Source organism: Heptranchias perlo, chromosome 1, assembly GCF_035084215.1.
Source record: "Heptranchias perlo isolate sHepPer1 chromosome 1, sHepPer1.hap1, whole genome shotgun sequence".
Classification (NCBI taxonomy): domain Eukaryota; kingdom Metazoa; phylum Chordata; class Chondrichthyes; order Hexanchiformes; family Hexanchidae; genus Heptranchias; species Heptranchias perlo.
The window spans coordinates 172,562,948-172,584,258 of NC_090325.1; the positions used below are offsets into that span (position 1 = coordinate 172,562,948).

A 21,311-nucleotide genomic window follows, 5' to 3' on the forward strand; every position below is an offset into this window, starting at 1 on the left:
ATATCTTCTTGTAATGTCATACCCACCTTATTAGTTTTCCTGGTAAATATTGAGGCAAAGTAACTATTCAATATTTCTGTCATCACCTGTGAGGTTATCTTGTGCATCTCTTAGTGGCTCTCTCCCTATCCTGATTTTTCTTTTGTTATTTATATGCCTGTAGAATACTTTACTATTTCTTTTTATATTCCTTGATAATTTAATTTCGTAGTTCCTCTTTGCTTTCCTAATTGTTTTTTGACATCCTTCCTAACCTCTTCGGATTCCCTTTTGTCATCCTCTCCTTTATTGTCTACGTCCTTACAGTATGCCTCTTTCTTTAGTTTCAATTTTACTCTTATCTCTTCTTCATCCATGGTGTTTCATTCTTGGCTAGTTCGTTCCTGCTTTTTTAAGAGGAATATATTTCTCCTGAACTCTACTGATCACCATTTTAAATATTTCCCACTGCTGTTCTATCTCTTTGTCTGTCAATTTTTTTTCCCAGTTTACCTTTCCTAGTTCCCCTCTCATCCCCTCAAAATTAACTTTTTTCCAATCTATTGCTTTGGTCTTTGCCTTACTTATGTCTTGCACAATCATTATTTTAAACTTTATTATGTTGTGATTGCTATTGCCTAGATGTTCTCCTATGCTAACTTCTCTTATCAGCTCTGGTTTATTTCCCATTAATAGATCTAGCAGTGATTCCTCTCTGTTGGGCTTTTTACATACTAGGTAAGAAAGGTGTCCTGTACACACTGTAAAAACTCTATTCCCTTTTCCCCTTTCCCTACCTCTTCTTGCCAGTTTATTTGGGGGTATTTGAAATCTCCCACGATTATTATTCGATGTTTTTTTACTCATTTCATAGATTTGCCTATATATTTCATCCTCCACTTCCCTTCCACTATTAGGTGTTTGTAGAATATACCTATTAACATGATCGATCCCTTCTTATCCTTTGTCTCAATCCATATGGATTCTGTTTCGATCTTAATGTTGCTTATTGTAAAGATATGGTTTGAAACAAGCATAGTCAAGAATACAGGTTAGCATAGTGCCAAGCATCTTTGCAAGAGGGCGGATGTTAAAGGGAGGTGAAGTTCAGCATCTCTGTGAGAAAGATGAATTACAGAAACCCAAGAGGTCATTGAAAGAATGTTAAGATAATAGAATGGTGAAAACCAAGTAAAAGTCAAGAGACAGTTCATACCGAATAATATAAACATTCTGATAACAGTGAAAGGCTACATAACGAATAGACATAGCAGGTGCAAAGCAAGGTCGAGGTGGAACAAACTGCTTATGCAGCAGAGATAAGATGGCCACGCTAACATAGTATGGCTATCCTAGGTTGTTTTTGATAGAGTCAGTACAGAAGGATAGTTTACGACCAGGAGATAAGGACAGAGATGCTTATGTGCAGAACAACATAGCCGAATAGTACAAAGATAGGACATGCTCCCTCCCAAAAGTTAGAACTCTCGCGAGGGGACGGCCAGAAGTCCATTGCCACAGGCTGACCGTGGAGGTCAGGTCTGATCATCCTGAATTCACGGGAAACCAGGTTGTATTGATTGATTCTCATTTAATGTAATCTGAAGACAGTTGTATTATAACTATAATACAGTTGTGAGTCAATCTATTAAAGCTTGCTATTTTATAACCACATGGGCTTGTATCACATGACAGTTAGTGTTGAAGGACTAACAACCCTTTTGTAGCAACAGTAACGGGAAAATCCGCTAACACTTATGTCCCCCTTTTCTATTGCTGTTATGTTGTCCCTAATTAGTACAGCGACCCCATCCCCCTTCTTCCTTCTCTATCCTTTCTAAATATGCTATATCCTGCAATAGTTAACTGCCAGTCACGTTCCTTATGTAGCCATGTTTCAGTTATCCCTATCACATCTGGCTCCTCGCTACGAATTATTGTCTCAGTTCCCCCGTTTTGTTGCGGATGCTCTGCACATTGCTGTACAGGAAATTTAATTTGTTTTTAATAATTGTTCCCCTTACTTTATTTTTAACAGTCATTTTCTATTTTTGTTCTATAACTGTATTTGTTCTCTGACCGTTTATGTTACCGTTATTCCTTACCTTGGTCTGACATTTACTCTCATTTCCAATTTCTTTTATCTTCAGACTTATGTTATCCTCACCACATCCCTCCCCCTGTCTTACTAGTTTAAAGTCCTTTCAACAGCCCTATTTATCCTTTTCGCTAGGACACTGGTCCCATTCTGGTTCAGGTGGAGCTCATCCCAATGGTACAGCTCCCTCCTGTCCCAGTACTGGCGCTAGTGTCCCATGAAATGGAACCCCTCCTTCCCACTCCAGTCGTTCAGCCACGTGTTCACCTTCCTGATCTGTTCTTGCCTTATGCCAATTAACACGTGGCTCGGGTAGTAATCCCAAGATTACCATCCGTGAGGTCCTGTTTTTTAATTTAGTTCCTAACTCCTGATATTCTCTTAGCAGGACCTCCTCCCTTTTCTTCCCTATGTCATTGATCCCAAATTGGACCACGACAACTGGATCGTCCCCCTCCCTTTCCAAGTTCCTCTCCAGTTGCTCCGAGATGTTCTTTACCCTTGCACCAGGCAGGCAACACACCCTCCTGGGCTCTCGGTCGCGACTGCAGAGATTCTATCTATCCCCCAAATTATTGAATCCCCTATGACTTTCTATTCTGCTCCTCCCCACCTTGGACTACCTCCTGCTTCATGGTGCCATGGTAGCATTCTGGCTGTCCACCCCGCAGCCTGCATCCTTATCCTCACAGATAGCAAGTACATTGTACCCGCTGGAAGTCTGCGGGACTTCCTTCTCTACCTCCCCTTGGTTCCCCTTACCCTGCTGATGTATGTGTTGGAGCATCTCTACCTCGCACTCCAGCTTAAGGACTCTGAGCTGGAGTGACTCAAGGCAGAGACATTTCGTGCAGACGCAGCAATCCTACTTCCTGCTCCCGCTTTATGGTGTGGTTTGCGCGCACCTCACACACCCAGGTCCGCTCCTACTGCTCTCCCTGCTCCTGCTTTATGGCAAACTGGGTGGTCTCGCTGTCCACAGACACTAACATACCACAGTCCCGACACACAGCCTGCACGGCCATTTATTTATTTATTAATATTAATTTAATTCGAGAACTAGTAAAACACTTAAGGTCTAAATTATGTTTAGTAGATGGATTTTAGTCTGATTTTAAATGAATTAGTAATTAATTATTCTGAATACTTATTTATAGTTTATAGTTAAAAATATAGTGTGCACAGTAAATTAAAGATTTGTTTAATTTCCTTGGTTTCTGCTGCTCCCCACTCTGTGCTGACTGTGGCGTCATCTTTTGAGATTTTCCCTGGCTTTGTTTAATTGCTCCGGTTTCCCGCAGTTTTTAATCATTTATTTAGATATAAGGCTATTTAACTAACACTAAAACACTAACCACTAAAAACATTATCAACCACTAAAGACAATAACTACTAAACACAATAGCCAATAAAAAGAAACTTACCAATAAAGTAATTATTCATTGACTTCCCTTAGTGACTTCACTTTTTGACCTCGTTTTGTTGATTTCATCGGACACTCCGCAAACCCCCAGGTACCCCCCTCCCGCTCTCTTCACACCCCCAGGTCCCCCCTCCCACTCTCCTCACACCCCCGGGTCCCCCCCACCCGCTCTCCTCACACCCCCAGGTCCCCCCCCTCCCGCTCTCCTCACACCCCAGGTCCCCCCCTCCCACTCTCCTCACACCCCCTGGTCCACTCCTCCCGCACCCCAGGTCCGCTCCTCCTGCACTCCTCACACCACAGGTTCCCTCCTCCCGCACTCCACAAACCCCCAGGTCCCCCCCTCCCGCTCTCCTCTCACACTGCCAGGTGCGCTGCTCCCACTCTACTCACACCCCCAGGTCCCCCCCCCCTCCCGCTCGGCATCAAACCCCCAGGTCCCCCCCTCCCGCTGTCCTCACACCCCCAGGTCCCTCCCTCCCACTCTCCTCACACTGCCAGGTCCCTCCCTCCCACTCTCCTCACACTGCCAGGTGCACTCCTCCCGCTCTCCTCACACCCCCAGGATCGTTCCTCCTGCACTCCTCACAAATCCAGGTCTGCTGAACCTGCTGTCCTCATGCCCCCAGGTCCCCCCCTCCTGCTGTCCTCACGCCCCCAGGTGCCCCACTCCTGCTGGCCTCACGCCCCCAGGTCCCTCCTCCCGCGCTCCTCACACCTCCAGGTCCGCTTCTCCCGCACTCCTCACACCCCCATGTCCCCTCTTCCCGCTCTCCTGACACCGCGAGGTCTCCCCCTCTCCCACTCCTCACACCCCCAGGATCGTTCCTCCTGCACACCTCACAAATCCAGGTCTGCTGAACCTGCTCTCTTCACACCCCCTGGTCCGCTCCTCCCGCACTCCTCACACCACATGTTCCCCCCTCCCGCTCTCCTCACACCCCCAGGTCCCCTCCTCCTGCTCTCCACACCCCCAGGTCCCCTCCTCCTGCTCTCCTCACACCCCCAGGTCCCCACCTCCCGCTCTCCTCACACCGCCAGGTCTTCCCCTCCCCCACTCCTCACAAGCCCACGTCCCGTCCTCCTGCACTCCTCACAACCCCAGATCTCCTCCTCCCGCTCTCCTCACATATCCAGGTCCGCTCCTCCCACCCCCAGGTCCCCTCCTCCCGCTCTCCTCACACCGCCAGGTCTTCCCCTCCCCCACTCCTCACAAGCCCACGTCCCGTCCTCCTGCACTCCTCACAACCCCAGATCTCCTCCTCCCGCTCTCCTCACATATCCAGGTCCGCTCCTCCCACTCTCCTCACACCCCCAGGTCCCCTCCTCCCGCTCTCCTCACACCCCCAGGTCCCCCGCTCCCGCTCTCCTCACACCCCCAGGTCCCTGCCCCCTGCTCTCCCTTAGTACTGCAATGAAGTGCCATCCTAGATTACTTGCCCATGATGAAGGAATGGCGATATATTTCCAAGTCGGGATGGTGTGTGACTTGGAGGGGAACGTGCAGGTGGTGTTGTTCCGATGTACCTGCTGCTCTTGTCCTTCTAGGTGGTAGAGGTCACGGGTTTGGGAAGTGCTGTCGAAGAAGCCTTGGTGAGTTCTACAGTGCATCCTGTAGATGGTGCACACTGCAGCCATGGTGCGCTGATGGTGGAGGGAGTGAATGTTTAGGGTGGTGGATGGGATGCCAATCAAGCGGGCTGCTTTGTCCTGGATGGTGTCGAGCTTCTTGAGTGTTGTTGGAGCTGCACTCATCCAGGCAAGTGGAGAGTATTCCATCACACTCCTGATTTGTGCCTTGTAGATGGTGGAAAGGCTTTGGGGAGTCAGGAGGTGAGTCACTCACCGCAGAATACCCAGCCTCTGACCTGCTCTTGTAGCCACCGTATTTATGTGGCTGGTCCAGTTAAATTTCTGGTCAATGGTGACCCCCAGGATGTTGATGGTGGGGGATTCGGGGATGGCAATGCCGTTGAATGTCAAGAGGAGGTGGTTAGACTCTCTCTTATTGGAGATGGTCATTGCCTGGCACTTGTCTGACGCGAATGTTACTTGCCACTTATCAGCCGAAGCCTGGATATTGTCCAGGTCTTGCTGCATGCGGGCACGGGCTGCTTCATTATCTGAGGGGTTGTGAATGGAACTGAACACTGTGCAATCATCAGCGAACATCCCCATTTCTGACCTTATGATGGAGGGAAGGTCATTGATGAAGGCAGCTAAAGATGGTTGGGCCAAGGACACTGCCCTGAGGAACTCCTGCAACAATGTCCTGGGGCTGAGTTGATTGGCCTCCAACAACCACTACCATCTTCCTTTGTGCTAGGTATGGCTCCAGCCACTGGAGAATTTTCCCCCCCATTCCCATTGACTTCAATTTTACTCGGGCTCCTTGGTGCCACACTCAGTCAAATGCTGCCTGATGTCAAGGGCAGTCACTCTCACCTCACCTCTGGAATTCAGCTTTTTTGTCCATGTTTGGACCAAGACTGTAATGAGGTCTGGAGCTGAGTGGTCCTAGGGGAACCCAAACTGAGCATCGGTGAGCAGGTTATTGGTGAGTAAGTGCCGCTTGATAGCACTGTCGACGACACCTTCCATCACTTTGCTGATGATTGAGAGTAGATTGATGGGGCGGTAATTGGTCGGATTGGATTTGTCCTGCTTTTTGTGGACAGGACATACCTGGGCAATTTTCCACATTGTCGGGTAGATGCCAGTGTTGTAGCTGTACTGGAACAGCTTGGTTAGAGGCGCAGCTCGTTCTGGAGCAGAAGTCTTGAGCACTACAGCTGGGATGTTGTCGGGGCCCAAGGCCTTTGCTGTATCCATTGCCTTTGTTGAAAGGTTAAATTGATAAGAGATAATTGAATGTTGTGGAATATAATGGTTCCTGAGTCTGTCAAAAGCTTTGGAGATGTCCAACACCAGTGTGTTCAAGCGCAGAGTTATAGAGGTGCATAATGTAGGTGCCAAGATCACCAGTGAAACAACAATTCTGAACACTGTATTAGGGATTGTGAATTCGGGCAAAATTGTCAAAGTGAGGGAAAATCTGAATTAACAACTTTAGAAGATACCAAAGTAAGAACGATATGGTGGTAGTTTCAAGAGTAAGGTGGATCAACTTCCTTTGATACATTACCAATTTCGTTGGGAGCAATTTCATCCAGTAATGAGCATAATTATGTGAAATTAACCACATTGGTGAATTTGTTTACTTTAAATAAATTAACAAATGAAGAGTGCATAGAGGCATTTCATATAAACACTCTAACGCATTCAATGCAAATGGCTACTGGCAGCTTCACTTCCCAGATGAATATACTCTCTCTTTTGCTATTTGTGCTCTTTCTGCAGCTAATAATGGACTTTCTTTAAGACATCAGTACCAAGGTCTTTATTAACTAACAACATCCAGCTGCTATTGAAAGAAAAACAATGAATGCAAGAAACAAAGAATAAAAACAAACTAGAAAGGCACAGTAGATCAATGATCATCTGAAAGAGAAGGATTGGTTAACCTTTTGGTGTGACCAGTTCTGTTGAAGGGTCAGACCCAAAACATTAACCTGCATTCTCTTTCAGATACTGATTGACCTGCTTTTCAACTATTTCCTGCGTTTATCTCAGGCATCCTAATGTACATGACCAACCCCAAACAATGACTGAACACTATGGTGGACATCTTGGGTTCCATTCCAAGTTGTTACATCAATTGAAGCAAGTCTAATGCTATGTTTATCTTACAGAAGCAGTCTAGCAATAGCATTGACTTCCAGTGCTGTAGAATCTCATCCATTTAGTGTGTTACGTGAATTCCACATCACCAGCAGCAAAAGACAAATAAATGTGTCTGCTGTTTTGTTGTATATTTGTGCATTTTGTGCTCATGAAAGTGAGAAATATATACATGCCAATTGGACCTTCCCAGAGGGGTCACCATGATCTGGGGGGAGGGGTTGAGATTGTGGCAGGGGAGGCCTAAGCTTTCCTTGAGGGGCTCAAAGGAGCCCCAAGTTCAGCACAGTGCAGGAACAAATTTAATGATTTTACCAAAATGGGCAAGACAAATACCTCACCCACCCCCGTAAAGGTCAGACAACCAGCACTTGGTGATTGTGTCAAGATGGCAATATACTATGTCCCACAGTGGAAATGAATGCTTATATGGAGGTATTAACACCTCTAATGCTATTGTGCACATTTGACACTCCATCGACAGCCCAGTTGGACAATGTGCGATCATAGGTAAGCCGCTTAAACTGCATTTCCCAACTCTCTAACTATCACAGTTACTAGTTTTGACACGTGTATGCAGTCACTGGGTACCATTCCCAAATCTGATGAGCTGAGTGAGACTGTTTTGTCAGGTACTCTGGATTTGTTTGGCAAGAGAAGGCGGCCCCAAATGCAAAAATGAGAAAGACTATGGGACAAGGAGTGGCAAATATACAGGAGTTGACCCCCCGCCAAACTGAGGAAGAGGCACTCAGCATTATGGGTGTCTAGTGGCTGTAGACGTAGGACATTGATTGGCTCAAGAATTAATTAATTCTGCTACCTGAGTCTTATGCAGCTATAAGCATGATATGCTGGAAGAGTCTGTGCTTTACAGGCTGGTGACAATCAGGGAAGGTTCTTCCTCACAGCAGCATTCCCTGGAGAGGGTCGCAAGCCAGGGAAGATATATAGAGGATGCCATTGTTAATGAGACAGTGACAGCAATGTCTGCTTCCTGAGAAGATGATCACAATGATGCTATAGAGGTCTCTGGTGCCTGCTTTCAAAGAAGCACAGATTGAGATTTTGGAGAACTGATATAGTCCATTGGGTCTGCCTGCCAACCGATCAGTGGTTCATCAGAGAATGTACACAAAACCAGCGGCTTGGCAGGCATGACTTCACAGGATGTCTTTTTTTCTCAGAAATCCAGTTCCAGTGAGACAATGTGCCTGGTCCCCCCAATACCTAAACAGGCTGGGTTCACCAAGACTGGGCTCGCCCGTTGACATATCTGAAGATGGAACCTGCAGCTGCTCCCTCTTGGTCCCATGAGGTTCCAATAGATAAATATTGAGATAAATAGAGAGCAACTGGGCATCCCCTCAGGCACTCAGGTAGCATCTGGAAGAAGATCACAATTAGCTAAACGTTTTAAGGCACCCGGAACAAGGTGGTAAAATTGTGATGATTGAACATTTGTGTAGTTTTGTGGAGATCTCATTGTAATATATTGGCGTGACACCTCCTGCGTTAATTCACATGTAATTATAAATCTTCTGAGAAAGGGTGATGGTTTTAAGTGTTGGGTGACTGAAGGATTCCCAGAAAAGGTAGGGCACATCATTTGCCTAGTGGAAAGGTATAACCATGAAGTGATTTGCAATTCTGTGCTTTTCCATGAAAAGGTGAATTACAGTATTACTTCTCATGATAAGGGATCTCTTACAACAGCATTTCTAACATTTCTCAACCCAGATCACAGGAACATTCCCTCTGTTAGGCCTTGGGTCAAGTTCCAGGTTCCTATAAAGTGCACAAAGCATATTGTTTGGGAAACTAGTTTACTGTTCTTCAGATAGGCGCATGGAAGACTTTCTTGCTCTGTATCATCTCCTTCCTGGCTAATTCCTTACTTTCCTCAATCTCCAAGTGCAGCATCAGGGCCGTGCAACCGACAATTCCATAGGGCCCCGCGCGGATCCAGTGAAAAGACACGTGTGCTCCATGGGACACAGTGACATGCAATATAGCACAGAGGGTTATTTAATTTTTCTGCTAGCTTGTTGACACATATTATGTAGCAGCCCGCCTTTATATTGTAAAAGGGGTTATTGCTGAGTGACACAGAGCGAGTGAGTGAGGGAAATTGTGATTGAGTAAAAGACTGAGTGAGGGAGAGATTGAGTGTGAGATTGAAAGTGTATATGAGAGTAAGGGGGTGAGTGTGAGATGGTGAGTTATTGAGTAAATGGAAGAGTGACTAAATGAGAGAGTTTAAGTGAGCACGGTGAGAGTCTGAATCAGTGAAAGAGTGAGAGTCAGTGAGTGTGAATGAACACGAGAATGTGGGTTAGCGAATGAACGCGGGAGAATGAGTGCAAGTCAGTGATAAGAGTCATAATCCAGGCAATACACAATAACCTACAACGGGTTCTGACTCAGCTCTCGCCTGCTCACCTATTCCACTCACCCTCACGCAGTGACGACTGAGGTGAAAGGAGATGATGAAATTCAGTTCTTAAATACTAAGTACTTAGTTTGTAAGTACCACTCGCTGACTCATATCATACAAGACCTTGCTGCAGCTAAAGCACAAAAAGTTAGTTTCCGAGTTGTCATACGGATTAAACACTAAAATCACATAGGTGTTAAGACCTTTATAATCATTCAGTGTAATTTACTCTTGCATTATCTATTGCTTATCATTTTGTAAACTATTTTCATATTAACTATTGCAAAGATGCCGTTTCACAATCGGTGTGCAATTTGACACCAAATTAAGTCGATAGTATTTAGTAAGGTTGTCCAGTAAAATGTAAGGGCCTCAAACTGAATCTTTACACAGAGCCCCTGCAAGGCCAATGCCACCTCTGAACAATCTCCTATGATGCAGCTGCACCCTGGGACATTTTACTATGATAAAAGAACTATATAAATGCAAGTTGTTGTTGTAGCATTGCCTGTGTTGAATCCTTCTCTGATATTGGCACTAAGGATGGCATTGGACTTCACCGTAATGCCTCCCCTCTGTCTTAGGTCCTTGGTGTCTCCATGTGAATGTGATGCTCATCCAGCATCCTTCTTTTGTAAGTGACTATCTTATATTTATGGCCCTTAGTTCTGGTCTCCCCCACAAGTGGAAACATTGTCTCTACGTCTACCCAATCAAACCCTTTCATAATCTTAAAGACCTCTATAAGGTCACCCCTCAATCTTCTCTTTTCTAGAGAAAAGAGCCCCAGCCTATTCAATCTTTCCTGCTAGATATAACCTCTCATTTCCAGTATCATCCTAGTAAATCTTTTTTGCACCTGCTCTAGTGCCTCTATATCCTTTTTATAGTGTGGAGACCAGAACTGTCCACAATACTCCAAGTCGTCCTGTTTAAAAAGAAAATCAGCCAGAGTTTTGAAAATGCTATGCACAATACAGTCAAGTTCTTCTTTATTGCTTAAAAAGTATCCTGCATAAGCCAGTTATTAAGAATAACTATAATGGGTTAACATTGAAACCGTTAATAATTCAGGTGACAATTTGAACGCCCAATTGAAAACTACTACACCCAAACAAAATCTAGCTGAAACTATAAACAAGGAAATTAGTATTGGTTGTGCAATTTTTAAAAGTGCTGCTGATATTGGATTATAAACAAATGTATAGCTTTATGGCTGGTTCATTATCTGGTTACCTCCTCAGGATTGCATTATTTTACTATGGATGCATCTCAAGGGAACATTTACAGGTGTGTACATGCGATGGCAGATTTCATCCCCATAAATCGATAGAGGGCAGAGATTCAGCTTGTAAGTGAGGAGGCCAGTTGAGTCTGAGATGTGATATGATGCGATGCAGGACAGGCTGACAAACATCTTAAAGTCAACAATGCATATTTTCAAGTACATTACTGAGTATTGCAAACTAATGCCATTATAAATAGAATATGGATTACAAAGTAACAATCTATGCCCAAATATGTTTAAAATTATGCAAGGAAGTTTTCTTAAGTATATACGCACATTCAATAGGAAATGATGCAATAGGTGATGTGGTGGAATGGGCAGGTATAATTTCATCCACCTGTATAGAAACCACAAATTACGGAGGGCACTGGCAGGTAACCTCAAGAATGATGGCAGGAGAGTTGGGGGGGGGGTTGGAAGGAGGAAAGAGAGAGAAAAACAAGGATGAAAGGAAAGAGCAGAGAGCAATACAAACTGGATGGAAAGTGAATTTGAGCTACTTTTTTTGGGGTGGGGGGGGCTTCTTTACTGCACAACCTATAATGGCAAAAATACTCTAGAAGCTTACGGTTCCTCTAGAGCTTGAATTGTGGCAGACTATCAATTTAACGTATGCACCCCTCCTCCCCGTTTTGAAGAACCCACTTGTAAAATTACTTTAAGATGCAAATTCATTTCCAGCATTTTTTATTCCTTAAAAATAGGTTATGGTGCGTAGCACAAACTAATTTCGAAAGAATGTTGCAAGAATAATTCCTGGACTTCACGGGTTGCACTGAGAGGGAAACACAGCCTAGGTTTTCAGATCTTAAAGACAACCGTGACCTACTGGCTACTGTCGGCAGTATAATTTGAAAACCTAGACCCTCATGTCAATTGTTGACCTGTTCACCGCAGGGTAGTTCAAATCTTAACTGTTGCAACTGTGGCACTTTTATATTAAAAAAAATGTATGGCTTGCCCACACATTTTGTAAGAGCTCAGGATGTGTAGAATACATTAAAACCAAAAACAGAAGCAGCCTTACTCTTAACTACCAATAATAGTGTCAAAAGTCTCACCCATGATCTGCAAAGAGGGCCATACCATGTTGGTCACTCGGTGTATAGTTTTGTGTATCATTGGAAACCTGATCCTTTGCCCACAGATGATCAAAAACAATCAGAAGGTGGGGGAGGGGGAGGGGAGCTCATGCACTCTTCATTTTTACCTCTTGTAATATGCATCAATTTTAAATTTATTGCATATTAAAATACATTGCTAAGTTATCTAATTTTTAAATAGCTGGGCCTACAGCAACTACAGCTATAACTCTTCCACCACGCCCAGATCCTCATTAAAACACCAACATCTGGTATGGCTTGATTAAGTTCCGACATAGTCTACACATCCTTAATAATCAGATTAGTGAGAAGTATACGGATCTAATTCATAGTTTCTATGCAGTGTACATATTACATACATCATAGTTATGTAATTCCTAGTTTCATCATTAACAAAGAAAATAAAATTTTCAGCATTTATAATATATAAAATATACACTTAAATTCTGTATACTATTTACATACAACATGGGAAGGTTAAGTATAAAATTCACAAAAGAAAACAGCATCTATAAAAATAGCTATTCACAATTCACTGTTTACATAGTTTATACTAGAAATATTACAACCCCTTGTTCTTTTTTTGTAGAAGAGCCTCAAAGGCCTTTAGAAAATCTGTTGCATTTTTTTCTTGGAATTCCTCACATATTGTACAGTTCTTCTGCTATGAAGAAACACAGCTTTAGGACTACACACAATTACAGTGCTTAACCTAATCAATTATTGCAACACAACAAAACTTATTTTCAAAATATTGCACATAAACTAAATGGTAACAGCACAGGATTAAATTATAACCATTAGAACTGTAAAAAGTTAGACACATGCACTCACATATAGACAGACAAAGCAGGATAGGAAAGGGGGAAAAAGGAATAAAAATAGATCAGTGCTGATCAAAAATCCACAAACAAAAGAAATTAGCTAAGAGAATACTGAAAGGCACTCAAAGGAGTCATACAACTATACTGCGATATCTTTGTGCTGATGCATAGATTAAATGTATTATGTTTAGCAGGGTTGCGTTCAAAAGTAAGTTAGGCAATGAGAAGAAATCATTCTTTAACTCTGGTGAAAAGGAATCAAAAAGTTGAACACTGCAGAAAGATCTATTTATAGTGACATTTATATATACGTTTATGATTTCAGTGTACACAGCGAACAGCAGAATTCCTCCCCCATTATTTCTTAAAAAGCAAGTAAGTGTGGCACAATCCTGCTCAGGTCACACTCAAATGGGGAAGGAACTTGGAGTCAAAGGGGAGGACACTTCTGAGCCTTGATTAACTTGTGATGAATCATACAAGTGCTTTTCTAGATTTAGGCCTTGTACTTCCTGCAGGGACGCAACCCGAAAGTTGCACCCAAAATTACGTCCATTCCGCCAATGTCAAGTTATGTTCGAATTTCCTGCCAATCTCATTAGCAAATGTGCGAACGTAAAATGGGTGTAATTCAGCGTGGTTTGAACATAATTGGAACATAACCAATGGGGCCTTAAGGTGTTAGGGTGACGGACTACTAAAGTGGGGGACAAAAAAAATTCCTTCAGACTGAGTCTGGGGAGTGCAAGGTAAGCGGCAGACAGCTCTCTGTCATAAAGACTTTTAATTAATTCATTTAAATTGCTCTGGAAGGGAGTCTCCATTGTCTCAAATCTTCCCCTTCTCACAGAAGACTGATTTGCAGGAGAAGGCTGCCAGGAAGAAGGCTTTCAATTTTGTGGAGGGTGACCTGCAGGCCCTCCTGGATGAGATAGAGGAAAGGCGGGACTGACTCCTCGACTCCCCCACATCCCAGCGCTCACAATCAGGAGGCGGGTGTGGACTGAGATGACAGAGACACTGTGTGCCATATCTATAGTGCCCAGGACGGTGGTGCAGTGCCGCAAGAAATTCATTGACCTGACTAGAGCAGGGAAGGCAAGACATTTATCATACTCTTCCCCTTCTTCCTCGCCCATTGCGAGCACAGCACTCAAGTCTGAGGCGGAACTCATTGATCAGTGACCTTGCAGCGAAAACCCCCAGAAAGAAGCAGACCAGAAGTTCCTTCAATCGTTCGACACATTCAAATGACTCCAAGCCTAAATTTTTTTCTCTTTTTGTCTTTGCAGGTTAAGAATGCATATAATGTCTGGGACAAGGCGAAGAGTGGGAGCGGACAGGGGTCCCAAACTTCCGCCATCTGAACCTGGAGTAGGCTGTAGAGCTTCTGGGCTGCCGCACCACTGCGGCTGCAGTGGCGCCCAAGCTTTGGGGCGGGGGGAAGAGGAGAAAGAGCCGGGTGAGTACCTGTCTGCTTGCTATCTCTCAATGCTCCAGTACAGACGCCCAGGCTTCCCTTACCTATCCCCATTGGGGCAGCTCAGCATTGGCAAAAGCAACCATTCTAACCCTCTTTTTTTCTTCCTGCAGGTCATTCAAGGCAGCGGAAGACAGTTGTGGAGGAGGGGACAAGGAGGAGGAGGTGAAGGAGGGTGTGGGTGTGGAAGAGGGAGGAGCTTCTGGAGGAACTAGAGAACTCGGACCCTGGCTTTGTTGTATCACTTGCCCCATTCAGCTACCAGATGAGGTGGCATTGGAAAGCCAGAGCCAAACACCTCTCTTCTTTCCTGGGCGTGAACCCCCCCCACCTTCAGGCAACCTCCAAGGAGAGTCAGAGTCACCCGGCTCTGCTCGACTGGATACCAGCTTGGACACATCTCACTGGGGTGAGCACACGCCTCAAGGCCAGGTGAGTACTCCAGCGTCACAATCCAATTTCAGGGACCGGGGAGACTGAGGAGATGGACGATGTTGCTACCTCTCGAGAGAACAGTCAGAAGGTGGCCATGGACTGCTGAGTCAGTGGAGTGTATTTTGACGCTGCAAGCCGGAAGAGGCGTCTGCTGGTGATGAGGATAAAGATTCTGGGATCCATCAGTGGTAACACGGAGCTTTTCGCAGGTGGCAACACCAGCCCAGACTCCAGTCTTCCAACAGCAGGCACCGTGCCATCTGTACACAGCAGGCTGCATGATGCAGCTCAGGATCTCCCTCCTGGCATACAGGCAGCAGCACCCTTAGTCCAGGAGCACATGGTCGTCAGCACTGACCGGCCAAAGGGCCACGACTCATCAGCCTGACAGCTTTCCAACACGTCCCATCTTTCCAGTCCCGAGTTTACTGGTACATGGCGCAGGGGAACAGCTGCCGATGGACCCACCTAGACTCTGGGGCCAAGCAGGCTGTCCTGGAGGAAGTAGGGAGAATTTAGTTCCTTTCTGTACTCTCTACTGGAAGACTGTGACTGTCATGTCTCGCTTGTTCGATGACTACCTTGTTGTTGAAGTGTTATTGCTGCTCAGTAAAACCTTTTTGATTCAAGGAGGTTAAATCTTTATTTGAATTTGTCAATGTTTGCCAAAGTTGTAACATTTGCTAAAGTTTACCTTAGTTTAAGTCAGGTTTCTAACGGCTCCTAACGTTGATTAATGTTCATTAAATGTTTATCATTGTAAATAGTTGTTCAAATTTCTAAAAAGAGTTTAACACTGCCATAAAACACTTCAATTAAACATTGTTTCTAAGGATCGAAGTTAAGGTTTATTGGAGTTCCTCCAGGAATGTTTTCAAATGTTTAAGTATTGTTTAACTTTTTCAGGAAACATTTGCAATTGTTTGTAAAAGTTTGCATTTAAAATTTACTGATCATATGAAACATTTTTGTAATAAAACAGGCTGTGAAGTTAAAGAGCACCATGTCTGATCCTTCCTCTGGGAGCTATCATTGGGTAAAAACCTGTGCCCTCTCTGAGCTATGCCTCCTGCAGATGCGCCACGTCCCTCGGCTCCAGTTCCCGTAGTTCAGGATCTTCTGCTTCGATCTTCTCCTTCCCCATTATGTCAAGATCCAGATCTTCTGTCATGGCAAAGTTGTGCAGGGCACAGCATACGACGACTATCCTCGCTACCCTCTTTGGGGAATATACCCTCAGACCTGTCCAAGCACCTGAAGCAGTTCTTCAGCACCCTGATGATCCTCTCAACACCTGCCTGGTGGATGCATGTACTCGGTTATATCGCTCCTCAGCTTCAGTCTGAGCGACGTGAAAAGGCATCATCGGCCATGGCAGCAATGGCTCATCATCGAAGATTCATCCTTCCGCTTGCCCCCAGTTTCCTGAGCATGCACGCAATGAATGCATCATGTCAGGCCCCCGCATGCTGCACGTTCACATGTAAAATGTGCAGCCAGGCATTGCAGACCATCTGAATGTTAAGGGAGTGGTAGCCTTTTCTGTTCATGTAGTTTTATGGGTTCTGATGGGGAACCTTTAATGCAATGTGTGTTTCATCGATCGTCTCTTGCACTCTTGGAGAAGCCAGCAATCCTGTAGAAACTTAAACGCCCTCTATTTTTGCTCCGCCGTGGCCTTGCCAAATCTGAAGAATTCCCCAGCCTTGTGGAAAAGGGTTCCGAATGCAGCCCCTCACTGCTCCTTGATGAATCCTACACAGGTCCCTCATGGATGCCTGGGAGAATCCAGACCCGGAGAAGTTGAGGGCTGTGGTGACCTTCATTTCTACCATTATGGCTCTACTGCATATAGACCAGGGCTTTTGGTTATCACGGAGCAAGTCATAGAGTCAGCCGATGGCCTCCTTTGTAAAGCACAACCAGGACACAGTCAGCTCCTCAGACATCTGCTGGAATATTAGTTGAGGCCTATACACTCTCTGGGCCGGGTCCTTGCATGTGGGGTACTGTTTTCGCTGGTAGTGCTTCACTCTCCAGGCCTCCTGTCTTAGATTCTCTTCTTCAGGGTCTTCCTCCTCCACAATAAGGGCAAGCAGCATTAGAGCCAGCAAAAGAGCCATTTTTATTTCTCAAAAGGACTGGAAAATGGCTGGTTTAACAGGATTAGAATGGCCTCAATGCTTCCTAAAGTAGCTGATTTGCATCTGCTTCAGGTGACTACGGGTGTCTGTGTTCCTGAAAATCTGGTCGTAATTTGTATATATTTTCTGAGCTAGCACTATTGCAGGAAATTCGCTTACTAGTCTCTAACTTGGGGGTAGGGTCATTATTATGAGCCGAGATGCTGTTGGGCAGAGGGATCGACAGATGATTATAAAAGATCGAGGAGATTTGGGAGTACTATGATTACACGTGTAAATCACTTGTGTCCAATGTTCTGCTTTGCTTGCATGTTTCCAGGTGCAAATACATAGCAAACTCCAGGCTTTGGTGTTTACAGACAGACAAAGAGAAAGCAAGGGAGAGAAGTGCAGAAAAAAATTGTCCCTGCTCCACCATCAGCAAACGACTTCAGAAACAATAGAACACGAACGAGGAAGAAGCGACGATACAGAAAGATAAATTTCGCAACCTGAAGTCGCAGAACATTTTCTAGTATCAACGGGGTCAAACCTTCCATGGTGGGTCATTATATATTGCACCCAGTATTTTGAGCCCTGAATGTTGAATAGAAGCCCAAAAGATATTAACCATCCACCATATGTGGAGCATTGCATATAGTTGGCAGCTTATTGGAAAATCATGGGTGAGCTGCTTGAGATTCAGTCCATTGTTTTCTATGGATGGAAAATTGTAGATAGTACTGCCACAATTTTCTTACAAGCTGTCCACTGAATGCAAGGCCCCACCAATAATAAAGGGTCTCTGAATATTTTGCCTATCGTGCACCTCTTAAATAAAATGAAAAAAGCAAATCATCACTAGGGCACAAATATGAGTAGGCATTGCTGATATATGCCCAGGTGACTCATTCCTTGTACAATGTCCTTTCAGGTATCTTACTTATTAACCAATCTCCCACTTTAAAAATAGCATATGTACCGATGAATATCCCTTTGCATGCACCTTTTTGACATTAAAATTAATTTTAATTAGCAGTTATTTTATTTATTGGTCGAACATTTATTAGCTGGAATCTGAGCTTGTTTTTAAAAACTGCAGTGTTTTTCAAACCACATCAACTCAGGTGGACAATTTCCGTTGTTTGCATTTTGCAGCAAAATCCTAAATTCCTGAATAAAGAACCTGTTTACAATTTCATCATAGACAGCAAACAAAGAGAATTCCCTCTGCTTCTCCCTGGTATTGCCTCTGCTAATGGGTATCTCCACCTCAGCTGCATTGAGGGAGGGAAAACGGCATTGCTTATTTACCTTGCAAAAATGAGCATTCTACTGTCAGATATAGACTGGACAATTTTCTCTTGTTTTTAGTGAGAGTTTGGGCAAATGTTAATCAACTGCTTTCCCCGACCAATCCCCTAGCAGCTTGATGAGGTCTGCACAGCAGATAACCCGCCATGTTAACTGAAGACAATATACAGATATTAAGACTGCTTACAAGGTCTTTCTCTCTTCTTCACCCCCCCCCCCCACCACCCCTTGAAAAAGTCCCACGCCTATATAGTATTAAAAAGATACTCAAGAACTTACCCGGCAATGAATTCTTGGGATATTTCTTCTCATTATGGAAACATGTTTTAATTCATCACCAAAGTCAAGTTTGAATTCAAATTCTAATACTTTCACTTCTGTACTGAAGCACTGTACAGCAGTTTCAAAACAGTGACCCTGGAAAAAAGGAAGCAGATTAAATTTTATTTAATTAATTCTAGTCCATCAGGAAAGTATCTTCGTTGCTTACAGGTCTTAAAAAGGAAATGTATGTTCAACTTATCCCCACTTTTAATAAAATTGGTAATATTTTAATTGATCATTAATCTTTCAGAAATAAGGATGAGAGAATTGATTACTTATTACAGTCTATGCCACCTAACCACTCAGTCTCTGAATCAGCTGTAGTGACAAGGCAGAATGACAAGTATTACATATGCTTGGCAATAAAACTTTATAGACAGTTTCATACCAGCCAACGTACTAAAGAACGTGCAGGGATATTGTTTAGTTGACCAGATCTGAATCCATGCAGTTCAGAATCAAATTGAAAAAAAAGAATTTAGAAAGCATTTCTAAGTGGACTCAAGGTGAAAACTTTCACTTTTGACATGAACTAAATAAATACGATATTCTTGTTTTTAATATCCATCTTCTGCAACATTATAGTCAAACTAGCTGAGGCAATATTTAAAAGGAGAATACTTGGGGGACAGTATTTTTCCTCCAATTTTCTCTTCTTAAAAGCACCAACTCCTGGAGTCTGGTTCTACAGGTATAGCAGACCTCCTGTAACTCGCCCAATTCCTCATGTGTGAATAGTCTGGCCTTCTTGCCTATTTGAATATCGACACTGTTGCTGCAGAGTTCCACTCTCCCCAACTTATTCCATTAATTATTATTCCACTAGGCAATAAACTACACAATAAAAAGAGTTCAACTTTTCAGTTTGTCTTAATAGTGCAGAAAATGATGGCTTTCTAGTGCCTAGTACTTACAGGTACATCTTCAGGAGTGTATAAAAGTAATTCCTAAAAAAAAAGATGTGCTTCGATGAAAATACAAGACAGAGTTATTCTTCTAAAATGTCTAATAAATCTTAGTTGTGTAGTAACCCCTTTATCTTCATATGCATTATAACCGTATGTACAGAATTCTACTGTCAATAGCCTTTTCAAAAATCAGTTCCAAAAACTGTTTTCTATTTCTATAGCTTTAAAACAATGGTTTTGTTTAACAAGTGCTGACAACAGGACAGGTTGTGGGGAGGTATAGTGGAGGATAGACAGTGAAAGGAGGTAACTAGTCAAATACTCTACTCATTCTAACATGTAAAATATACATACATCAGATGTATACATACAGACACACAGTTGATCTCCATGGAATTGCTCATGAGAAGTAATCTTTTATAAGGAAGTGGATCTGTTGCAGCATTGCTTATTGCAATTCAGACAAAATGATTTGTGGGAGAGGCTTATTGCATTTGAAAGAATTTGGGGGAAGATATGGAAGTAGTTAAGTGGATTGAGGAGGTGAGGCATTGTAGGGTAGTTAGTAGTTTGGAAAATAGTGAATGGTTGGGAAGGGGATTTTTGGGGGAAAGTTAGTAGTTAGGGAGTTTAGTGACGGGAGGGAAAGGCTAATGAATATCTGAATAGGTGCAGGAAGTATTAGGGCAGTGAGTATTTAGGGATTGGAGTAGTGATCAATTCATTGGGTTGTGTCGGGTAATTAGAATTTGGGAGAGGGTAATCAGTATGGAGGCGTTGGGAAATTGAGGATGAATATTGTGTAAGGTAGTTAGTGAGTTAGTGAAGAGGGGGTGGGCAGTAGTTAATTTTGGGTAATGGGGATTGGAGCATGGGGAGGTGGTTAGGAGTAAAGTGAAGGAATGGAAGGATGTATGGAGGAGAGATTTGGCATCATTGTGTAATGGGTGTGCAACTCAAACAAATTACGTGCATTGATCATTTTAAAAAGTTAAATTAGTGATGTAAAAACTGAGGCCCTTTTCAAGTTTCTTAGTATTGGAGTTTTTGGAGCTAGCAAAAGGGTTGGGTGCAGAGTGTCACTGCAGCTAAGAATGGAAGCATGTTAGAAAATGGGAAAGGAGCAAGGCAGGGCATAAAGGAGTATAGACAATGTTAATAGGTGAAAATAGGAGCATAACAACCAGCAAATGTCAGTTGGGACGTTGGGGGCCCACCCACAGGTATGCCCCACCCACATCCTTTCACTCAAGGCTCGTTCAAGCCATTTATTATTTATGGCAAATTTCAACAAAATGATCTCATTCAGTGGTTTTCATACTTTTTTGGGGGACTGGGCCCTACTAAAAAACTCAACTTCTTACGACCTTCTAGTAAGGATATGGATAATGGTAATACTACAAAAAAATCTCCCTCCTGCTTCACTTGTTTTTATTTCTCCTCTTTCTCTCTGTTCTCCTTCACATTTGTTTGTCACTCTCACTCCCCTACTTTTATTGCCCTTTCCCCATCTTATGTCTACGCACAATTTCTGTCAACTTTTTTCTATTATAAATTCCTACGTCCACATTTATAATGGAAACTGCCTATGTAAACTTGTCACGTTGTAACTGCACTCTCCCTGAGAGGACGCAATCACAGTGTGACAAGTATACATAGACAGTTCCATTAGAAATGTGGACAAAGGAATTCGCACATCCATGTGCACACTACAACCCGCCACAAATGCCCCACACGCACACGAGATAGGAAGTCTAGTACACCAATTTTATTTTTCCATTAATTATGCTTCTTCTAGGCAATAAACTACACAGTAAAAAGAGTTCAACCTTTC

The 21,311-nt window shown here is 43.6% G+C and overlaps 1 protein-coding gene across 2 annotated transcripts in view; it reads right to left on the bottom strand.

Annotated features, from left to right (window-relative positions):
* Positions 1-10,653: 10,653 nt before the first annotated feature.
* The window catches only part of LOC137327911 (interleukin-15-like), a 43,661-nt gene continuing 33,003 nt past the window's right edge, over positions 10,654-21,311 (bottom strand). Inside the window, exons 6-8 of one of the 2 annotated variants that reach the window (XM_067993844.1) lie at positions 19,484-19,516; positions 18,525-18,662; positions 10,654-12,730 (exon numbers count right to left, since the gene is read on the bottom strand). In XM_067993844.1, the coding sequence (XP_067849945.1) occupies positions 12,632-12,730; positions 18,525-18,662; positions 19,484-19,516 (270 nt within the window). In that variant the 3' untranslated portion in view covers positions 10,654-12,631. Of the gene's footprint in view, positions 12,734-18,524; positions 18,663-19,483; positions 19,517-21,311 lie in introns of both variants that reach the window. The other variant, XM_067993834.1, reaches the window with a different exon arrangement.